The 21560-nt window shown below is 34.4% G+C and overlaps 5 protein-coding genes across 5 annotated transcripts; 2 read left to right on the forward strand and 3 right to left on the reverse strand.

Moving 5' to 3' along the window:
* On the forward strand, positions 1–1250 carry LOC122592395 (small ubiquitin-related modifier 1-like). Its single transcript, XM_043764607.1, has 3 exons — positions 1–225; positions 586–735; positions 937–1250. Exons 1-3 carry the CDS (start codon positions 148–150, stop codon positions 1003–1005), a joined length of 297 nt encoding a protein of 98 aa, XP_043620542.1. The 5' UTR covers positions 1–147; the 3' UTR covers positions 1006–1250.
* A 1685-nt stretch (positions 1251–2935) lies between these two features.
* Positions 2936–5278, reverse strand: LOC122593573 (aspartate carbamoyltransferase, chloroplastic-like). The gene is made up of 6 exons (XM_043766000.1): positions 5162–5278; positions 4268–4773; positions 4049–4188; positions 3726–3899; positions 3404–3640; positions 2936–3320 (listed from the first exon to the last, which is right to left on the reverse strand). The coding sequence occupies exons 2-6, from the start codon at positions 4752–4754 to the stop codon at positions 3213–3215; spliced, it is 1146 nt and encodes a 381-aa protein (XP_043621935.1). The 5' UTR covers positions 4755–4773; positions 5162–5278; the 3' UTR covers positions 2936–3212.
* Positions 5279–5931: 653 nt separating this feature from the next.
* LOC122590672 (GDP-L-galactose phosphorylase 1-like) lies at positions 5932–8720 on the reverse strand. Its single transcript, XM_043762844.1, has 7 exons — positions 8067–8720; positions 7853–7947; positions 7696–7755; positions 7355–7597; positions 7067–7252; positions 6633–6881; positions 5932–6549 (listed from the first exon to the last, which is right to left on the reverse strand). The coding sequence occupies exons 1-7, from the start codon at positions 8185–8187 to the stop codon at positions 6205–6207; spliced, it is 1299 nt and encodes a 432-aa protein (XP_043618779.1). The 5' UTR covers positions 8188–8720; the 3' UTR covers positions 5932–6204.
* A 6055-nt stretch (positions 8721–14775) lies between these two features.
* LOC122590650 (alpha-1,3-arabinosyltransferase XAT3-like) lies at positions 14776–16740 on the forward strand. Its single transcript, XM_043762828.1, has 3 exons — positions 14776–14872; positions 14959–15039; positions 15584–16740. The coding sequence occupies exons 1-3, from the start codon at positions 14788–14790 to the stop codon at positions 16738–16740; spliced, it is 1323 nt and encodes a 440-aa protein (XP_043618763.1). The 5' UTR covers positions 14776–14787.
* Positions 16741–16799: 59 nt separating this feature from the next.
* On the reverse strand, positions 16800–21410 carry LOC122590651 (ribonuclease 3-like protein 2). The gene is made up of 5 exons (XM_043762829.1): positions 20896–21410; positions 20565–20720; positions 18280–18409; positions 17591–17825; positions 16800–17049 (listed from the first exon to the last, which is right to left on the reverse strand). The coding sequence occupies exons 1-5, from the start codon at positions 21301–21303 to the stop codon at positions 16878–16880; spliced, it is 1101 nt and encodes a 366-aa protein (XP_043618764.1). The 5' UTR covers positions 21304–21410; the 3' UTR covers positions 16800–16877.
* Between the last annotated feature and the right edge of the window lie 150 nt (positions 21411–21560).

Here is a 21560-nt window from a genome sequence, read left to right on the forward strand (position 1 = left end):
ACAATTAATTACTCCTTCCTAGAGAGAGACAGAGGAAAGGCGTAGATTTGCAGCGGCAGTCATCAATCGATCGATCCATCAATCGATTTGGCAGAAGAAATTTCAAAAAATATATAATAATAATAATAATAATAATAAAGAAAGAAGATGTCTGGAAACGAAGAAGACAAGAAGCCAGCCGCCGCCGCTGGAGGCGAACACATCAATCTCAAAGTTAAAGGCCAGGTTTCCCCCGATTTCTCTTTTTTACTTTTTTCCTTCCCTTTTATTTTTAATCTTTAATTAATTTAATTTTCTACGTACGTATTAGTTTAATAATATAATTTGATTTAATTTAATTTAATGCATCTTTTAAATTCTATTTACCCCGTTGTTGTTGTTTAATCTTTATACTACGACTTGTATTATTACAGTGCTTTTTAGGGTTAGGGCTACTCTTTCTTTAATCCAATAAATATATCTGTTATTGAATCAATTATACAACATATAGACACGAAAACTAATGTGTCAATATATGTTTTCCAACTTTACTATTTTTTTTCTGACAGAAAACTTATTAGGCGGGCACTTTGTATTCTTTTATAGGATGGGAATGAAGTATTTTTCAGGATTAAGCGTAGCACCCAGCTTAAGAAGTTAATGAACGCATACTGTGATCGTCAATCTGTGGAGCTCAACTCCATTGCTTTCTTATTTGATGGCCGTCGCCTTCGCGCTGAGCAGACTCCTGATGAGGTCCTCTCTTCTTTCTCTCACGTGCTTTTAAAAACTATATACGTACGCACATGCTAGACCCATGTTTGTATGACATTTGCTTAACCCCTCTTTTGATGGTTTAACCTGACTAAAACTTGTTGGAATAGACCTTTTCTTGTTGTTTTGCTTCTATCCGTTTGTCTTAAGGAGGTACTGATCTTTGATAACTTGTTGTCACAGTTGGAAATGGAGGAGGGTGATGAGATAGATGCTATGCTGCACCAGACAGGGGGTGGTGTTGACTTCTGATTTGTTGAGGCTCATGGGGCTATGCTGCAAGTTTGTTGAATTCGGTGATTATCTAGTATGTGGTTCGTGTATGTTGTTGAATACATTTTTCTATGTATGGCATAAACCCCTTTCACCTAGTTAATAAACGGTAGGATGATGCATGTACTGGTGATGATTCCTTGCTTTTCGCTTTATTTTGTTTTGCTACATATCTTTCTTTTCCTTTTCAAACCATGATAGAGTTGGTGATTGTTTTTGTGAAATTTGGTAATTTCTTGAAGTTGTTACTTCTCTGGAAATCGGTTTATCTTGAGGTACAATTCGATTTCCGACTATCCCATTGGATAGATTTGCATCTGCGGATCCTTATGTCGATTAGCTCTTCAGCCCTTAAAATACTTGATCTTAAACAATTTCACTGCCTTCCACTAACCCCATCATCCACAATGGCACAATGTCAAAGTAGCTGATTGATTCAGCAATAGGATGGGTTGCAATTTTTGAAGAGGGAGAGTTCATGTCCTATGCAAGAGAATTTCATGTGCCTAAATCCATCAGCTTATAACCCTAAAAGCATTGCAATCTTCAAATTATAGATTACATACAATTTGTAGCACTTTTGGCTAGACTTGATATGAGCTATGACAACACTTACTCAGCCAACAAAACTGGAAGACATTGATGAACTTTCACATTGCCAAAGAACTCAAACAAATCACCCTCATCTTACTATAAACGAGTAACTACCTTTACCATTTTGTGGCATCACCAAGAATGAGATTCAACGAAGGCATCCTAATGAAGAGTCCATTGTTTTAGTAGTTTTTGGTATAAATAGTATAGCGTTTACTAATTTGTAAACTTCACTATAGTTAACCAAAACTATAGATAACTTGGATTAAGGAATAAAGATGACATGTAAATTTAATTGTATCAATCGACCATGTTAGCTATTATGATTCAAAAGATAAGTGATAATATTAATGAACTTGATTGATTTTGTATGTGAAGGATAAAGAGTCCTTTACAAAGAAGCAACGATGTTGCAGACATATGTGACACTGATGTGGGATGAAAATAATCTGGTGACGCTGATGTGGCATGAAAATAATCTCATTGTGTTGATGACAAACTCATTAATTGGAATCCCACTGGCATCATGGTGTGTGACCTTAGAATGTAATCACCAGACCATCCCTTTTTTGGTGACAATTATCCCATCATGCAAACTAATCGCATAAGTAGATAACTTGTCATGACTTTCAGCCAGTACCTTTGGCATCGTGGATGCCATCCTTCATTACTAGATTGCTGATGCAACAGGATCCGACCAAGTAATTGTTTGAAGGACAATAGTGACCATTCTAACAAGTCATGATCTCACCTAAAAATACAAAATTAAGTCTGATTTCTGTTCCCCTTGAAATTCATTTATTTGCACATAGAAGCTGTCGCTATCAACAAATTGCTGCCTTTTTGTTATATAGGTGGATATAAAGGTGCCAATCTTTTAGAATCAGTTGCTGCAGTTGGAAATATATATCCTTTCCTGAGTCCAGAATTCTAGAGGTAACGATTGCAGGCTTAGTCGGTAAATAGATCAATCTGGAGGTAAACATTGTATGATGCCCATAGGCACTATCCAAGTGTAGAGAAACAAAAGTCAGTGGAGAATCGTCCGAAATACTAGGACTCAGCAATTATGTACATGTCTAGTTAGCATTTTCAAGTGATGATCTTCCTTCATTACTCCTACAACAGTTTGCAAAGAAAGCACTGGGAGCCAGGGAGTCTTCCTTTTGCATAGCATGTTACATTACTCTTTATTTTAACCAATAAGTAGGATGCTAACCCAGTGTCAAAATTCACGAGGACATCATAAATTCACACACCCAAATCCCTAAATTTGAACATGACCTAACAAGTAGCAATCTTTAGACGCAATGTCTCACATGAAATTTGCTCTGATTTCAGTATTTCAGATAGAAACACGAAGAGCGGGTATATATTCCCACACCTCTTCATCAAACAAAGCAAAAGCTGCAGGGTGGCCGAAAATTGTTGGCAGTATGTTGCCTTATACAGGACTCATGGTTATCCTTGTTCCAAAAATTCATTTTATAAACACACTAATTGAAACATCTCTAGTGCAAAAAAACTCAAACAAGTCTCACTTTCATCTCATCTTTCAAACCAAGACTACCCTGCAGTTTCCTACATCAACTTCACCAACCAAGAAGTAAGAGCTTCAACAAAGCCATTCTAATGAAGAGTCCATTTTTTGCTTGTCTAAAGTAGGCAGCCCTAGGATCGTCATCGACATCCACCGTTATCTGCATCAACACAGGAAGTTAGGCCTGAATTACTAAAACCACTTGACAAACAAATATAAAAACGATAAGAAGTTTGGAGACACCTCATCAAGCCTTGGGAGAGGATGCATGACAATAGCATGCTTCTGCATGACAGCCAAGACATCACGATCAATAATGTATTTGCCACGGGCTGCATCATAGAGATCAGTTCTCTCACCAAAACGCTCTCTCTGTATGCGCGTTTGATACACCACGTCACACTTCAATGCTACTTCCTTTAGATCTGCACTTTCTTCCCATTCCACTCCCTTTGATGTTAAGTACTCTTTAATGTCCTCCTAATACGAGTAAACCAACTAATCAACTTCGTTGATTACAAATATAGATTCTCTTATAGTGTGCATCATCTATTTCAATGCATACCTTCATCTTTACAACCTCAGGTGAAACAAAGTAAATTTTCACGTTATTATACTTGGCTAGAAGATATGCAAGGGAGCGAACTGTTCGGCCGTTAGCAAGATCCCCAACAAGTGCAACCTTAATCCCATCCAGCTTTCCTATCTCTCTTTCAATAGTGTACACATCAAGAAGAGCCTGTTTTTACAGAATATTATTATTAAAATAACAGAACTCAATGTCTCAATTCTCAACAACGTACTTCCGAAGTAAAATATGGATGAACAAACGATGAGATTACAAAAGGATTCCACCTACAATACTGGTTGATAATAACAAGAGCATACCTGAGTAGGATGCTGACCTGGCCCATCACCAGCATTAATAACAGGAATATTAGCTGTCAGTGCTGCTCTTCTAGCAGCACCACTTTCAAAGTGCCTCATCACGATTATATCTGAATACCCTTCCACGGTTCTAATCGTATCTAAAGAACAAGGTCAAATCAAACCCATGAGTGAATGATAGAAGAAGAATAAAGCACATCAAAGAACACCCAAATCTACCTTCCAGTGTTTCTCCTTTTGCAGCAGAAGAGAACTCTCGTGCGTTTTCCGTTGTCAACACTTCACCACCTAACCTTTTCATCGCCGACTCAAATGAAAGTCTAGTCCTAGTAGAAGGCTCGTAAAAGAGAGTAGACATTAAGAAACCATTGAGAATCTGGCTTCCACGTGACTTCTTCTCAATGGTTTCCATTTCACGTGCGACTTCAAATACTGCACTGAGTATATCTCTATCAAATTGTTGTGCTTCAATAACATCATGTAGTTCAAATTTGTCTCCCTTCAAAAAGGTTCGGACAGTTTCCACCTCTAACGCCCTACATTGAATTCTATCCAGCCTTTGAGTATTAGCTGACAGATAGTTCTTAAAATGCAGTGTCTGCTTTTTACTCAAGAAACCGGACTTAATGGAATCATCAGCAGAGTTCTTGCTATAATTAAGAGCAAGTGTGGTGCCACGCAAGGTAGAATACATCGCAGAAGACATTGTCTCAAGTAGATACCACCTATGTCACAAAAATGGAAAAATCTTTTCATTTCAAAATTCCAATTGTAAATTTAGTTACTTTATATTCAAGACATATACTGTATTATATATAAAACATGAGGTGAGGTGAGGTGAGGCAAACATCGAAACCACCAAACAGTCAATCAGGTATCACAATTATATCATCTAATTTATCATACTATATATGTGATTCATTGTTGTGTATAAAATATTCATCACAAAGAAATTAATAAGTACTCCGTTTTAATAAATTTAAGCATTTACCGCCTTTATTGGCTAAACTTAACTTACTGTAATATAGTATAGATAACATGTACTCCGTATGTAATAATGTTGTACCAACAAAAAACAACAAACACAGACGAATAGGAAAGAAAAAAAACAACCTCGGAAGAGTCGAAGAAGAAGTTTTCTGGCCGGAATGCGAAAAGACAGCCGCTTGCCGGCAGCTTTATTTTTATTATTAATTATTAATATAAATCAATGATAACTTTTTTTTTTGTATAATTTTGAAAAGGAACCGGGAGACTGGAGAGAGGGACTGAGGGAGAGCCACGGACGACTGGACGAGGAGTAACCCTAACGTATAGTCTTGGGCCTGTGCTTCTTCATTCATATTCCTATTCATATGGGTTAATTGTCTAGGCCCATATTTTACCTCTTGTATCTTCTATGTATACATATAACATATTACAGTGTTTTATTTTAATTCAAGTGATCAACCACTTAAATATAACGATTAAAACCCGAGAACCAGTTCAATTGGTGACCAATCAAGAGATCGTTTCAATCCTCTACATTTCCAGCCACCGGTCAAACTCGACTTTGAACCAGTTCAACTAAAAGCCCGTCACCACTGTAAAGATTAATTGTCTTCAACAAGGATTCAATTCCATTCCCTATACAATTCGTACACATATTTCTACCATTGTTTTAAACATCGTGTGAAAAGCAAACCGTTTGCCACGTTGAATGTAAGGCTATATTCATTTGTCTACATTGAAAAATAGTTTAATACTATCAAATATCAATCTGTTACATAGGGTATCAAAGAAAGATAAGGGTCTTGATAAAAAAATTCGAGAGAACCTCACTCCAGAAACACTAGATGTCATTTGTAAATTGCACTACAGAAAGGTACCAACATTGAACAATGTTAAGCACACAAATTAACAGTAGCCATTAGCTCAAAGAGCAAGCAGCATATGCTGAAATGAAATCTTTACATGCAAACATATATAGCACTCATACAATCTGATATCCAGAGACATTAATTAACAAACACAATCCCATATATGTGTTCTTTATTTAAGGGATGATCAGGTCAGTCCCCGTGGTTAGCACATCAAAACCACAGGAACTTCCCATACAATACACAATTATAATACTAATAATAACATGTTTTTGAATAATCATATGATAGCCATCCCTAGTATTGAACTAGGCATTCATGCTTCCCAGTCACAATACCTGCTTGGGGGTTGCTGTTAAGAACACCACTTTCATCAGCATTTTGCGCCTCATCCTCCGCCAATTTCTTCTCAATAACAGCACATGAAATGGCCTCAAAGATGATGGCTATCACTTCTTGAAACCTTTCTTCAGATAAAGAAACCTCTGCAAGAAGTCTCCAAGCTTTTTGCTCAGATGCCCCTTCATAGTCCTCCTTCCTTTTCAACACCATGTGTCCACTGATTTCCCACACAGCAGGGTTCACCTGAGTATCTAGAAGCTCAGCATTCACTTCTCCCAAAGCCTGCTTCTCTGCATAACACTGTTTTTGCATTCGGTTCGCAGGTTAACTCTACATTATGAAAATTCATATCTCAATATGAACAGTTTAGTGGTTATTTGTACCTGTGGAAGAACAAAGATGCGTCTACCACATTCTGAGATGAGTACATTGTAAGGTATGTTGTTATCTTGAAGGCATATGCAGGTGTCAGTCACACCCTTGGATAGTTCTTCAACAGAATTTCCACCCTCAAAGACGAGACCTCTTACAGGATAGTTAAGAATTTCAGAGATCTCGACCCCACCGCTAAAAGCGGTAATCTTTTTAGTTGCTGCCTTCTCAATCGGAAATGGCACAGCCAAGTAGTAAGCCTGAAGTTAGACATCCATATACATACATCTAGTCAGGTAGTAAAAGATTTGGAAGGCAAAGGTGTACAAAAAGTTTGGGTATAAAAACATGCTACTTCTATTGATGAATGTATATTATATCCTAAATGGCAACTGTAAACAAAATTTCCATCATCTAATACAAAGAACGATATATTTTTTGTTACCTGGAAGTGTAGGTGATTGATAGTAGCAAATGCGCCCAAGCTATTGTATCCAAGACGAAAGTACGGACTTCCAGCCTCACGTGCCATGTACAGAGCAAGCTCTAAACTATCGTGATCAATCCTTTGAGGTAAGCACTCAAGAATTCGAGGAATCAGAAGCACATGCCCATATTCAATGGGGCTAACCTATTGATTTGAAATAAAACAACAAATTTCTTGATTGTAATGATCTTCCTTTGTACAAGAGATATAGACAATAAAAAAGGTTCAAGAGTGAAGACAACATACATTGATAGCAACAACACTTGGTGATTTGTCCACATCGATCAGTGCGTTTGGATAGAAGTGAACTTGACTGTCACCGCTTGGTTCAAACTGGAAGAGCACCTCCTCCTGGCCTACTTTGGTAAAGTTGAACTTGTTCTCATCAAAGGGCTGCAGAACCTTATCGACTTGGAACTCGGTGGGACGTTTCTTGAGGTGACGGCCCTCGTTCAGCTGAGCAATAAACCCGTGTTTGCCTGGAATCACCTGCAAAAAAAGATAATTACATTCTATAATGTAATTTCACATTATTTTTAACATTCTAGTTATTAAAATAAGTAGGTAGCTAGAATAATGATTAATACCTTGGTTTCGCAGGCAGTAACATCGTAGCGAAAAAGCCCCCTCTGCATTCGATCCTCCCACTGCGATTATAAAACAAATCTTTCAGCCTAAAAAAGTAACCAATCATAGCATATAATATATATATATATATATATATATCAAGAAACATCAACCAACCTCTCCTAGAAGAAGAGAGTCCAAGAAAGCAAAGGGGAGCTGATCATTGGCATCCTTGTTGGATTTTGGAAAAGCATACAACGGTAGCTTAGCTCCTGCATTTGATTTTTTTTTTTTGAAAAAAAAAAACCTCTCTTTAAACTCTTTCCCCAAATTCCAAATTATTATAATCATTGAATAAAAAAAAGAGAGAGAGAGAAATTCAAGGGAATACCTGGAAGGCAGCATTTTCTAAGACAATTACGACCACAACCACCACCGCCGCCGCCTCCTTCTTCAGAGTCATCTTTTTGGTAGTTGGAAAGAATGGTGGGAACCCTTTTAATCCTCAGCATCTTCTTCTTGTTAAATTCGTTGATTTAATAAAATTTTGAAACAGTAATTTTTTTTATTTTTTATTTTTAACAAACAAACAGCAAAAGGAGAGATGATGGAAAATTATATATAATATCTATATTTAATAAAAACCTAAGCTAAGAAAGGGAAAAGGAGAAGGAGGAAGGAGAACCGCCGCCGGCGAGAAAGAGGAGGTCGGAGGGGCTGCCGCCTTCAGAGGGCAAAGCACCACGACCACCGTGGGTACAAGGGTTGTTGGCAGCTGCTCCTATACCATCATGACCCTTGGTTGATCGGTGGACATGTGCGACGTCCCGCGCTGCTCCGCCGTGTATAGCCGTGATGTCTACAACTTGTCTTTCCCGGGTCTTACCCCAACCCCGCCTCTTTCTCTCGCCTCCGACACAAGAATTCAACCTAATTATTATTTTTTTAAGATTTATTTTATTATATGAATGGATCTATAGGCAATAATAATAATGTATGTGAAGACCTGGTTGGTGGAATTTTGAGAGAGGGATTTGATTATATGGTCAACAAGTTCAATGAATTAATACTAACACTTTTTTTTATTCATAAATAAAAGTTGAAAAAGTGAAGGTATTTTTTGTACGTATGTATATATCTATGGTGAGATAAGATTTTTAGTGGTTGGGTTGATTGGTCATGTGATTGTGAGCGAGTTATAGAGTTTTACTATCTCTATCTGTGGCTGTGGTTCTCTTGTGACCCGATGGACCTCCCTTTTTCATTTTCCAACTACACTACCTTTTTATTATCTATCTATATTTGTATATTCGAAATTCCAATATACACCATGTCCTGAAATGTATCTTTACGAATGTATTACTCTATGCAATTAATTGACTCGTCTTCACATAAAGAGTGTCGTAATTCACATACATTATGAGTGCAAGGAATCACTTATGATGATTATCAAGTCCTATAACTTATAACCTAAAGAGTTAGGAAATTTAGAAGGAAGTCGTTTATGTGATTTAAGGGTACGTAAGTGTAACTGTACAGTATTGTTTAAAAAAAAAAAGTGTGAGCGTATATAGTATAAATATATTGTGTTGTATTACTTGTGTTAATACAGTGTGATTAGCGTAGAAACTAAATTCAATTGTCTAATTGTATAACCAAATTAGACTAGTTTAATCACATGATTTTTACCAGTACTCAATTATTAATATATTGGCCCATAGAATATGAATGACGTCTCAGTATATACCCACCTAATATGAATTTGAATCAGCATGATTAAGATTTTTGCGTGGTATATTCTTCTTTAATTAAAAAATAAATTTATGGTATATCCCATCTGAAAATAATAATAACAATAAAAAAAAGCATAAAGACGGCATAAACAGATAAAAGGATCTCAAGGATCGCGGAAGGGACCAGTGTCACAACTCCACAACAAAAATAAAAGTAAATGTATTTTCTATTTGATATTCAAGAGACTATTTGCCATAGGGGAACCATTCACACGTGACACACGACAGAATTAGTTATTATTTTTATAATACTTTACGACAAGAATGTATTCGACAATTTCTTTTGATTCTTTCCATCAATGTTTTAAATACCGGTAAATACCGGCCGGTATTACCAGTATTATTGGTACCGGAGATTACGCCGGTAGTTTAAGTCCGGTATTTTCACTATTCAATACCGGCCGGTATTTCTGGTATTCCCGGTATTTTCCGGTATTTTCAAAAAATAAATTTTGATTTTTTTAAAAAATTATTTTTATGATACTTTAATGTTAATTTTTGTTATTTGTGAACTTTAAAACCTATATTTTATTATGAAATACATATTTGATATTATTTTTGAGTAAATTATAATTGCATTTTGACTATTTTGTTAAATTGTAACAAGTTTTGTAAGATTTTTACACAAAAAATATAATAAATTAAAAATAGTCGTACCGGCCGGTATTTCCGGTATTACCGATAATACCGGAAAATTTTTCCACGCCGGTATAACTAAAATACCGGTTTTTAAAACATTGTTTTCCATCGGTTAGAATCGGTAAATTGGTTCCTTTGTACCATCTCCTCCAGCTTAAATCGACAAGTAACATTAGTTATATATATCAGTTATATTTGGTCGATCTTTGTGAACGTTAGGAGCGTGATATATGAACATTTTTTTATCGGTTGTAGTGCCCAATTATTTTCATCACCGGAAACCTAATTTGTAAATAAGGGGTTTTCGACTTTAAGGGCTTAACATTATGTTCTCTTGGCTTCTATTTCCGGCGAAGCTATGTCTTCTCCATTTGGGGTTTGCATGGCAATTGGTTATAAGTTTTGGAAATTTTAAAAGGATCGTTAACAATGGATGAAAATAGATAAAAAAAATAAAAATAAAACTACTAATAAAAATCACATTTTAAGTTTTGGAAATTTTAAAAGGATTTTTAGAAAGATTAATTATTTTCCAATTTTAATAGTTTATGGGTTTATATATATTGGTTTTTAATGACTTTTTGAGTTGAAGTAAAATATTTGCTAATAGTTTTTATTTATTTATTTATTTTCTTAATAAGAAGCTTTTCCAGTAAAAATATTTTAACAATTGATGTAACATGCATTACAATACTTTTTTGTGGAATATTTATGACTCGCCTTTCATGAGAACTTGTTAAAGTGTTAAGTGTTTAATTTTTTCCAAAATATAACTCTTTATTGAACAAAAAAACTGTTAATTACCTCTTTTTCTTTTTTTAAATATCGAGTTAGTTGTTAGCAATTACTTGTTAATTATTTTATAGGGCTTTACTTTTGGTTTGGGATTGTATGGACCAAGACCAAAGTGTTATTTCGGTTTGCACAAACTATATATTTGTTTCTTTTAACTCAAATAATTAATAATGGAACTAAAGTCTACAACTTTAACTACCAGATCATCTCAAATATTATTATTGTCATTTGCGAATATCCGAAGGTAAATCTAATATGTGGAGTTTTTTGTTTACCTTTACGAAGAAAAGTTTTCAAAAGTCTCAACTTTATTCAAATCGGTCCTTCAACTTTACGACATGTTCATGACGATAATGACTCGAGGGTAAAATGAATAAAAAAGACTTTTTTCCCTTAAATTTTTAAGGCTTTATATTTATTTTCTAGGCGCGACATAATTATTCACAGAACATCAAAATGAATTTTTGAGTCCAGGAGAGGCAAACCTTCATTTGTGTGATGCAACTGATATTTAAACTTATTTTTGAATCATATTTATCTCTTGGTAATGTATTTGAACAATTAATCAAGTATATATCTATATGTCAATCAAATAAGAACACCCTTAAAATAAGAACACAATGAGAACACTAAAAAACTTCATTTTGATTCATTAAAAGTCCATAAACTAACATAGTATATAATTAATTATCATTATTTAAGTGTTTAACAACACATTGATCTGTCAAAATTTAAAAAAACATGTTTTTTGTTTTGTGCATCCAACTTCGATGCATATTCATCAAAATGAATGTATCCAACAAAAAACGTGATTTTTTCGATTTTGACGGATTTGTTAAACACTATAAATAATGATAATTAGTTATACATGTTAGTTTTATGGACTTTTAATGCATCTAAATGATGTTTTTAAATTCACTTGTCAAAAAAAAAATGATGTTTTTTAAGTGTTCTCACCATGTATATATTTTAAGGGTGTTTTTACTGGAGGTTATCCTATGATACAAAACAATAAATTTGGTCGGGTCTATACCATAATAGATCATTCTCGAGTTTTTATTATAAGAAAAAAAAGGAGAAGATTGGATATGGGAGGAAATGATAGAAAATTATATGCAAAAAATGCATTCTTGAGTTGAAAAAAAAAACTAGTCGCATTTGGTTCACAGAATTTGATGGAATTGGAATTGAATTCCATTTCTTAGTGCGTTTGGTTTCACAAAGAAAAGAGAATCTCATTCCATAGGAATGTAAACATTCCATCATTTGATGGAATCTCCATTCCTTGGGGATGGAGGAAGGAATTTCATTCCTTCCATCACCTGAATTTTCAAAAAATTAAAAACATTCTGTCAAATTCCATTCATTCAAATTCCAATTCCTTTGAAAGATTTCATTCCTTCTCAAAATATTCTATGAACCAAATGTGTCCTTTGAAAGAGTTATCCTTTCCTTCACAATCAGGCCATTTTTGGCTGGAAAGTTTTGGTGCAAAACTCAAGAATAGAAAAATTAAGGGTGCGTTTAGTTCAAGAAAACTCTTTTGTTTTCCATTTTCATTTTCCAAGAAAACATGGAAAACAGAAAACACGTTCAAATTGTAATTTTTTAGAAAAGTTTTCCTAGAAAATGAAAATTATCTTTTCCAACTTTTGCACTAGAATTAGAAAACTGTTTTTTTCAGTTTTTGTTTTCACTTTTCTATTTTCTAAACCTAAAATTAGAAAACAAGTGAATTTGAACATGTTTTCCAGTTTTCTAAAATGAAAAAATGAAAACTCCATCTTTTATTTTGAACGCGTTTTCAAAATTTTCAAGGGTTTTTTAGAAATGAAAAACCTTTTCATTTTCTAGAAAACTAAAAATGAAAAACTTAAAAATATTTTCTTCAACTAAACGCGCCCTAAAAATTTTCTTATCTTTTTTTTCCCTATCCCTTAAAAATAAAACTTAAGAATGCACTCTAAGTGTTATGAACTTATGATGGGTAGAGACAGAGTCGTCTCTACAGTAGATTAAGGTTATGCGATCGTTTAAGGCCTCCACATATTAAAGGCCCCAACTTTTATTAGCTTTCGAGCATAGGTATGTTACATTTCGAAAATTTGATACTAGTATATTATGTTTTCGATAGATAAACTAAGTATTTTATGCTAAAAAGTTGATTACTGAAATCAAAATAGAAGAAAAATGAAAAACTTAGATCTTGTTTTAATGGAGAAAAATTATAGAGGTTGAAGATGACCCAATACAGTATAGTTGACTAGTTATACATTTGTACTTAGATTACATTATTTAATGTCCTTTTACTATATCTAAATTTAACTTAGTCACCTCTACTTTCATTTTTACCAATTTAGACACACCATAATAGTTTATGTAATGGAGTGGAAATTTACAATTTTAATACTAATAATCGTATCTTTTCTTTTTAATGATGTTATAGTATAACTTTATATATACTTGCATATATATAGACACATAGTGTTGTTAAAAAATTTGTTTTATTCAATTAATTTCGTTATTAATAAGTTTTTAATTTCTTTTTGTTGATTTCATGTCCGGATAAAATAAAAGGGCTTCGTTAAATTTTTTTAAAAAAGGCCTCTTATATTAATTAGTACCGCTTAATGCCACCAAAAAGGTTAAGCCGGCACTGGGTAGAGACATATACACTATCTAATTTCGCACATTATTAATCAAACTTATTTGGACTTGTATAATGTATTTTGTGTTAGTTAGCAATGAGTGCATGATGTCAACATATAAGTATTTTTGATAAGCTGGTACTCCGTATTTGATAACACATTACGAGCTGTCGAGCTCCTATCACAAGAGGGATAAAATGGTTACAAAAATAAAAATAAAACATATAAGCCACAAACAAGCACATCAACTTTTTAGTGACTGGACCACATATTCTATGCCATCACATGCTGCTTACAAAACAAAACCAATCCAAAAGTAATTGTTTAGTTATCAACCGTACTTGAAACCTTATCAACTTACTTACTATACCCATGTTATTAGGAAAAAAAAATAAATTAATAATTAATGATACATAGCATACGTACTACTTTTTATTTACATAAAAAAATAATTACCCAAGATAACACTTAACAGCCCAATAATCATAAACCAATCCAATAATCATAAAAGTTGAGTGAGTTAAATATATATGTCATCCACATTATAAAACCCTTCCCAATAGATCTTTGGATGAGTCGTATGATTTCATCGACAAGAATTTTGATCCGCGATCCGCCACTGCCTAAATTGCTGCTCTCATATGTCTATGTATGGATTAAAATATAACAAAGTGTTTTTCGTCACAAAGGGCTGTAGTGCAGCTATGGTCCAGAAATTTTTAAGCATAACTTCTGTAAGAGATGGATATCGGATTCTTTGATTAACATTTTAACCAATGTGCACGCACGTTGTGGCGGTTAAACGGTGATGATATTACAAAACGGAAGTGAAAGAATCGATATGCGTGTGTGTAAATAGGAAGGAGAGGAAGAAGTGGCTGTGTGTTAGATCTTGGTAAAATGTTTGTCTGATTGTGTTTAGAGATATAGAATTAGAGGTGGTGTGAATTAGGGACAATATGGGGATATTGAAAAGTTTGCTGAATTTCCTAAAATAGGGAGTCCAATATGTTTTAAAAGGGATTATAGATAAAGGGTTTTTATAAAATTATGTCAACTACTGTATATATGATTGGTAGCACGTTTCTAATACTAAAAATGAATCTCCGCAATCTTCGTATGGTCAACAATATATTAATCTTTAAATATCATTAAACATTGAAGATTTAGAAATTGATTAAACAATAATCTTAACTGGTTACATACTATGGAGAAACAACTTAGATCAACTCCCTTGATGATACAAGTCATAACAATCTGCTTCTGCTTATTACTTATCCCTCTTGCATTTTTGGCAACCTATAAGACACCCTCCGATCAATGTAAGTATATATAGCATTAGCATATGAACTGATCAACTTTAGTTATAGTCTTGGTTCGAGTTTTTTAAATGTTCTAATATTTGTAGGGAAGATATGGTTTCCGAACCGTCTTTTGCCCAATGGAGAACAAGATTCTCTAAAGCATCTTCTCGGGAGACTCGTAAGAGGTAATCTCTTGTATAATTGCAAACTAGCAGACTTAGAACTCAATTCGTTAGTTCAAAAAGTTTTCATGATCCACGATTGGGTCCGGCTCAAGAAAATATTTGAGTTTGGTTTGTAAGACCAACACCTCCAAAGTATTCATTAAAAGTCATGCTTCATTATTAAGCAAGCTAAGCTTGAGGTTTCAAATAATACTCCAACAAACCTGCTTCGAGTAGTACCTAAATAAGTCGACTTAAAAAAAAAGCTTAAATCTTTAACAACACTAGTTACGTTATACACACTTATACTGTATATCCTAGCACTTGCATGATGTATACATAGAGCTTGAAATGCTTGAAAGAATTCGACTCCAACCCTATTGATCTTGAGCTGATCAACTGATTAAATGTTTCAAGTTCGTTTATTGGTACTCAAAACTTCACAAAGCTTCAAATAACTTGATAAAGGCTCTACTCACTTGCAACCATGGTCTCTCATTTCCACTCATTTTTTTCCTTCGTTAACAAAAATGCGTTAAAACAGATTAATTTTTCTGTTTCCTAGGAAATGATCGAAACAAGCTAGAAACTACCAGGTTTGCATGTGATCGTGCACCTCACTCAGTTGTCTGTGTGGCAAATCAACAAGTAAGAATTGAAACGGCTAACTTAGAAGTTCATATGCGTTCTTACAATCAAACTGAGACTCTGGTTCAACCGTATGCAAGGCAAGAAGATAAAGAACTCATGAGGTACATAACACCTGTTCATATATTACGGGAGAAGACCACGGTAACACCCAAATATTGCTATTACACCCATAAAGTCCCTGTTATAGTTTTCTCATCTGGGCTTATCGGAAACCTCTTTCATGAATTCAGTGAGATCATCATCCCATTATTCATCACTACTCGCCATTTTCAATCCAATGTACAATTCATGGTTACTGATTACCAGCCCTGGTTTGTCCAAAAATATAACAGTGTTCTCACACAATTGTCACGTTATCAAGTGATAAGGACAGGTTCAAATACAAGTGATCATTGCTTTCCAGGAGCAGTAATCGGGCTTAGATTCCATGACAACTTGGCAGTGAATCCCAACTCTATTCCAGGAGGCTACACAATGCTAGATTTCAAGCAATTCTTAAGAGACGCATACAGTCTGAAAGTCAAAAACGCAAATGAAATCCAGAAGCCGATTTTGCTTCTTATTTCTAGAAAAACATCAAGAACATTTGTAAACGAAAACGAAATGGTTCAAATGATGGAAGATACGGGGTTTCAAGTGATCGTCACAGAGATCAAAGATATGTTTAATCTGGATAAGTTCGCAAGGGTGGTCAACTCATGCAAGGTTATGGTTGGTGCACATGGTGCAGGTCTAACAAATGGAGTTTTCTTACCTCAAGGGGCGGTGCTCATCCAGGTTGTGCCTTATGCACTCACATGGGCCTCTGAAACCTACTTTGGCCAACCAGCACCAAAAATGGGGTTAAAGTACTTGGAATACAAGACTGTAGCAGAGGAGAGCTCCTTGATTGGTTCATATGGACCAAATGATCCTGTAATTACTGATCCTCAATCTTTATACTCAAAAGGTTATCAAGTCGTACGCGCTATTTATGTTGATGGGCAGAATATGACGATTAATCTTTCAAGATTTCGGGCCACATTAGTTGAAGCCCTTGTACATCTTGGACATCCATATCCTCCAAATTGAGAATGTGCATCACTTCTGCTTAACAAAAGAAAGATATTACAGATTCACAAGCAAACTACTAGGAACAAAGTTATCTAATGTTACTGCATGCGTGCTACAATCTCAATCGACATGTTAGTTCATTTAAGTCAACACTCTCATATATGTCCAGATTTTTGCAAACGGTAATACATCTTTGAGGCAGCAGAGTTCTCTGCATCTTTTACTCTAGACCTCTTATTACCCTTCACTAGAAGTTCACCATCGGAAGCATGAACTTGCACAGATGATATGTATATTCTAGCATGCGCAGGACCCTCTTGTTCAACCCTGAAAGAGAAACCAAAACAGTGTAATTAATGTATTTGCAAGCATGTAATTGATGGTAGTGATTGGATTTATAACTATTTTATGTCAGACCACCAAACAACCACCCATGTAAAACAACTCAGATGCACAATCTTTCAACATATTATTGTCCGGGCAACATCATGTCTACATGCACTTTTGCTTAAAGTAGTTGACTAATTCAATAATCATTCATACAAAACCATTAGTAAAAAATCACATTACTCTGAACATTTGTAAGATTCATATCGAAAGTTTTTGACTAAACATATACTGGCTTGTAAGTTGTAACATGTTTTACTGTTTACATTCTTAAAAGATGATCCCTCAATATGAACACATATGGCAAAACCTTACAAGCAATTGCAAACACTTGTAAAGGTGCAGATTCCAAGAACCTCTTTTTTTCTTGTATCTTAATAGAAAAAACAAGTAAGCAACAAAAACGCGGCATAATAAATGATAACCAAAAACAAAATTGCTATTGTTAAAAGATATCATGTCATAGAACACCGGACAATACCTGTAACTCGGCTTTGGCCACTTTCTTTTGTTGCAAAGTCCATATATTTTTTGCTTGGCGCCTTCAATCTCAGTGTCTTCATTATAATCACCATAAATATGTTCGTTGGTGTTTGGCCGCGTTAATATACACAATGCGGCCTCGGCAGCATGAAGTTTTGCATTCACTTTATTATCTGAAGAGGCAGAGGCAACAGACCCTCCATTCACATACACAGTGGCAATGATTTTGTCACCTAACATTTGGAAAAAAGGCAAACGTTATGTTGCATAGCAGACATATTTTCTACTAATTATATATAAAATTCAAGTAAAAGCACCAATAATATTGGAAATCAGGGTTTGCTTTGCGAGAACCGTGCTAAACTTAAAACACCAGCATATAATGCCTATGTTAATACAACAATTTCTACCAGTGAATCCCAAACTAGTCATTAGGTCACTTTGGTGATAGCTACTATTTGTAGATTCTGATTTACCTCTCCTTTACGGAAAAACCATCCAAAAGAGAATCTGCATTTGAATTCTAAATGGCAATTGCATCATATTTGTAAACTTAAAAAACTATTTCAACTAGTACCCAAACAGCACAGTTCCTAATGGCATGCTACTTAATGCATCCCTGATGTCTTTAAAATGGACAAATGTATTTAAAAGAAAAAACACTTCCCTTTAAACACTTGTTCTTACCGTTCTTCTCGTGTTTTATTTCAACTTGCTTCCCATCCTTGTTACACAGCTCAAACAGCATTGTAATAGGTTGTGGTTGTTTCTCCAGGACTTTTAACATCACTAACGGTTCAAGTAACTCTCTCATTACCTAGAACACAAATATAAAATAAATATTAAAAACAAACAACAAACCAATAACATCACACATCCATCACTAATTCAGTTCACGACTAAGCCATGCACATTCAATATTCAAATAATTTCCAATTCATTCATTTTACCTAATTCTTTGTCTTGATGGAAAATACGACTTTGCAAGCAGCAGAAGCTATGTATCACTGGTAGGATCTATCTATCTATCAGTAAATCCATTGCCTATGAGCTTGATAGAAATATGTTTTCCTTAGATTCTAAAGGTTTATTTAATTTTTTGTTATGTATAAATTTATATATGATTGATTTGATAGTTATTTATGTTGGAACCACGTTAGTGTGACCGTCACTGATCATGTATCATTCCTATATGATAATTGACGATAATGAAATCCCTATGTCTAGGTAAATATATGATGAGCGTATTTACTCTTAGAGACGTAGAATAGGGTTTCCCATTAGGTAATTGTAAATAAGAGGACTAATGGTATACACATTAAACACCACAGGGGTTGAATGTGTAATTACTAAAGGGTGGTAAGTGTAATTACTGTCATTATAAATAGAGGGTAACTAACCCTAAGTTAAGGTTAATTACACACACATAATCCCACACAAATTCGTGTGTTTACTCCTCTCTAATTCGTGCATAACATCACAGCCGAATTACCCATCTCATCCTAACTCAATCATCTTGTTTTGGGAACCCGAAATCAATGGCAAACATGTTTAATGCCTTTACAGGTTCCACAGGATCATCTGGTGAGTATTTTCCCTTGAATCAAACCATGTTTATTCCAACAATTTAACTCTCCCTTTCTTTAAGAAGATCTGGTTAAACTCTACTCAGATGTTGCAATTGCATCTGTCATTCTTTTAATAAATAGATCCCCCAATATTTTTCTTGTTATTAGTATATCGTTTATAACTTCCCCTCACGGGTCGCCAAGGTTGTAGAACTCGTGGATTGGGATTGGATCGGCGAGGTGCGGAGATATGATTTTTTGAAATATCAGGGAGATATAGGGTTGGGAAGTTATATAGAAGAATAGTAATTAATTAAATTTTATATAATAGAATGTTAAAAATATCTTAAAAAATTTAAACTTAAACATAATTGGCTGAAAACATTATATAAATTTCAAACTTAAACATAATTTAAACTAAAACATAATTGTCTGAAAACATTATATAAATTTCAAACTTAAACATAGAGGGTTTGTTTAATTGGAATATGGTTTCTTGAAAATACTTGTGAAAATAAAAAAGGGATAAGTATCCTGGAATGTAACAAACTTTGAACGAATGTCTATAGTAGGAAATAACTAAAGTTGTGTGTATTGTATGTAAACAACTTTAAAAAATGTTTATTGTATGTAAGAAAACATACGTGGCAACCATATAGAGGTGCCACTTGTCTTATTTTAATTGGTTGAATACATTTTCTTACATACAATAAACATTATTTTAGAGTTGTTTACCTACAATACACACAACTTTAGTTATTTCCTACTATAGACATTCGTTCAAAGTTTGTTACATTCCAAAATACTTATCCCAATAAAAAAAGGAGAAATGGTTTAGTGACAAACAAACTTTTACCAATAAAGATTACTAAATCATGTGGACCAATAAATCAAGGAGAGGGAATGAATAAAGAGAATAGATAAATGACTCTATCGGTGTTTATTGATGACACATGTGTTACTAAACTTTGTTAGTAAATATTTGTTTGTCACTATAGTATATAAAAAGTTGACTTTTGACCTTGACCAAGTTTGACTGATCCCGACCGATATTTGACAGAGATTCCCGATACTTGGCCGATATTTCATGGTTGACTAACGTTAGCAAATATTTGAGCTAATCCCACCCATTTCGTCTCCTTTAATAGCTGATCCTGATACGATACCAAGATATGGCCGATATTCGCAAAGATCGTCCAGGAAAAGTGTCTATAATCTATGTCTCACGATCTACATCTTCACTGTTTTTAGTTCAGGATGCCAGGGCCTTAAATGTACAAATATATTATAGTACTGAATAATACGACTAAATCATACACATTCAATATATATTCAAATTCAAATATGTTCATCAACAAAAGCTCCAGAGATGATATATGTTAGGCAAGTAAAAGACGGACGCACCTTCCACATGAAATTCAAGTCCCATCCGCAATCTTCGTATATGGCTCCAGCGATTGATTCAACGATATCGGCAAGAACTTTGGGTGCTTTCATTTGCCCACCGTGCACCACCATCCTGTCTTCTTCTTCTTGAACCACTTTGACAAAATCCCATACCTACAACAACCAACCGATTTCAAAATCAATTTTTGATACGAAATATCATCATCTATACCTACAACGAGTTATTAGGAGTGACATTCAGTTGGGCATTATGCAGAGTTTGAACTCCAAAAAACTCAAATAATATCTACATATTATTATTGTTGTAATGTGGTGGGGACAATAATACCATATGATTGAGAACATCAATTGCATTATGTTTGATGTACTTATAAAAGTGATGCTTGACAGCAACACGTGCGAGTTTTTCGGTGCTAAGATTAGCAGCACGGAGGATGGAGAGTTGGCCAGGGTCAAGATCCGGGTATGTCAAGTAAAACATGTTGGATATAGCGAGACAAAGAGCCGCATCCCCCATAAACTCAAGCCTTTCATAACTACTTGAAGAAGAAGAAGAATGCGTCAGGGCTTGTTCTAACAATTCTTTTTTTGCGAATTTGTATTTCAGTATTCTTTCTACAGCTCTCACCGAATCTTCCATCATGCCTCCTTCATCCGCCGCCGATTCATCTTTTCCGATGATCTCCACGCCGTATGTCTTTTCCGGTGGTGATGAACTACTATCTGGTGACCACATGTTTCTTTCTCAAAACGCTGAAACCAGTCAACCACCCTTTTTACTTTACTCTCGGTTTCCGAAACGAATACTTTGAGAACATCATCTAAGATTTATCAGTTTATAAAAGTAACTCACATGGGTGTACGTCTGGTTTGTTTGGGGTATAAATAAATACCGAGTAATATTGGCATTGTCTTTTCAAAATAAATTTTGAATTTTTAAAATATATTTTAGGTTTTAAAAAAAAAGTATATGTATTCTTTGAATCTGTGTTT

This window comes from Erigeron canadensis, chromosome 3, assembly GCF_010389155.1.
Source record: "Erigeron canadensis isolate Cc75 chromosome 3, C_canadensis_v1, whole genome shotgun sequence".
Lineage (NCBI taxonomy): Eukaryota > Viridiplantae > Streptophyta > Magnoliopsida > Asterales > Asteraceae > Erigeron > Erigeron canadensis.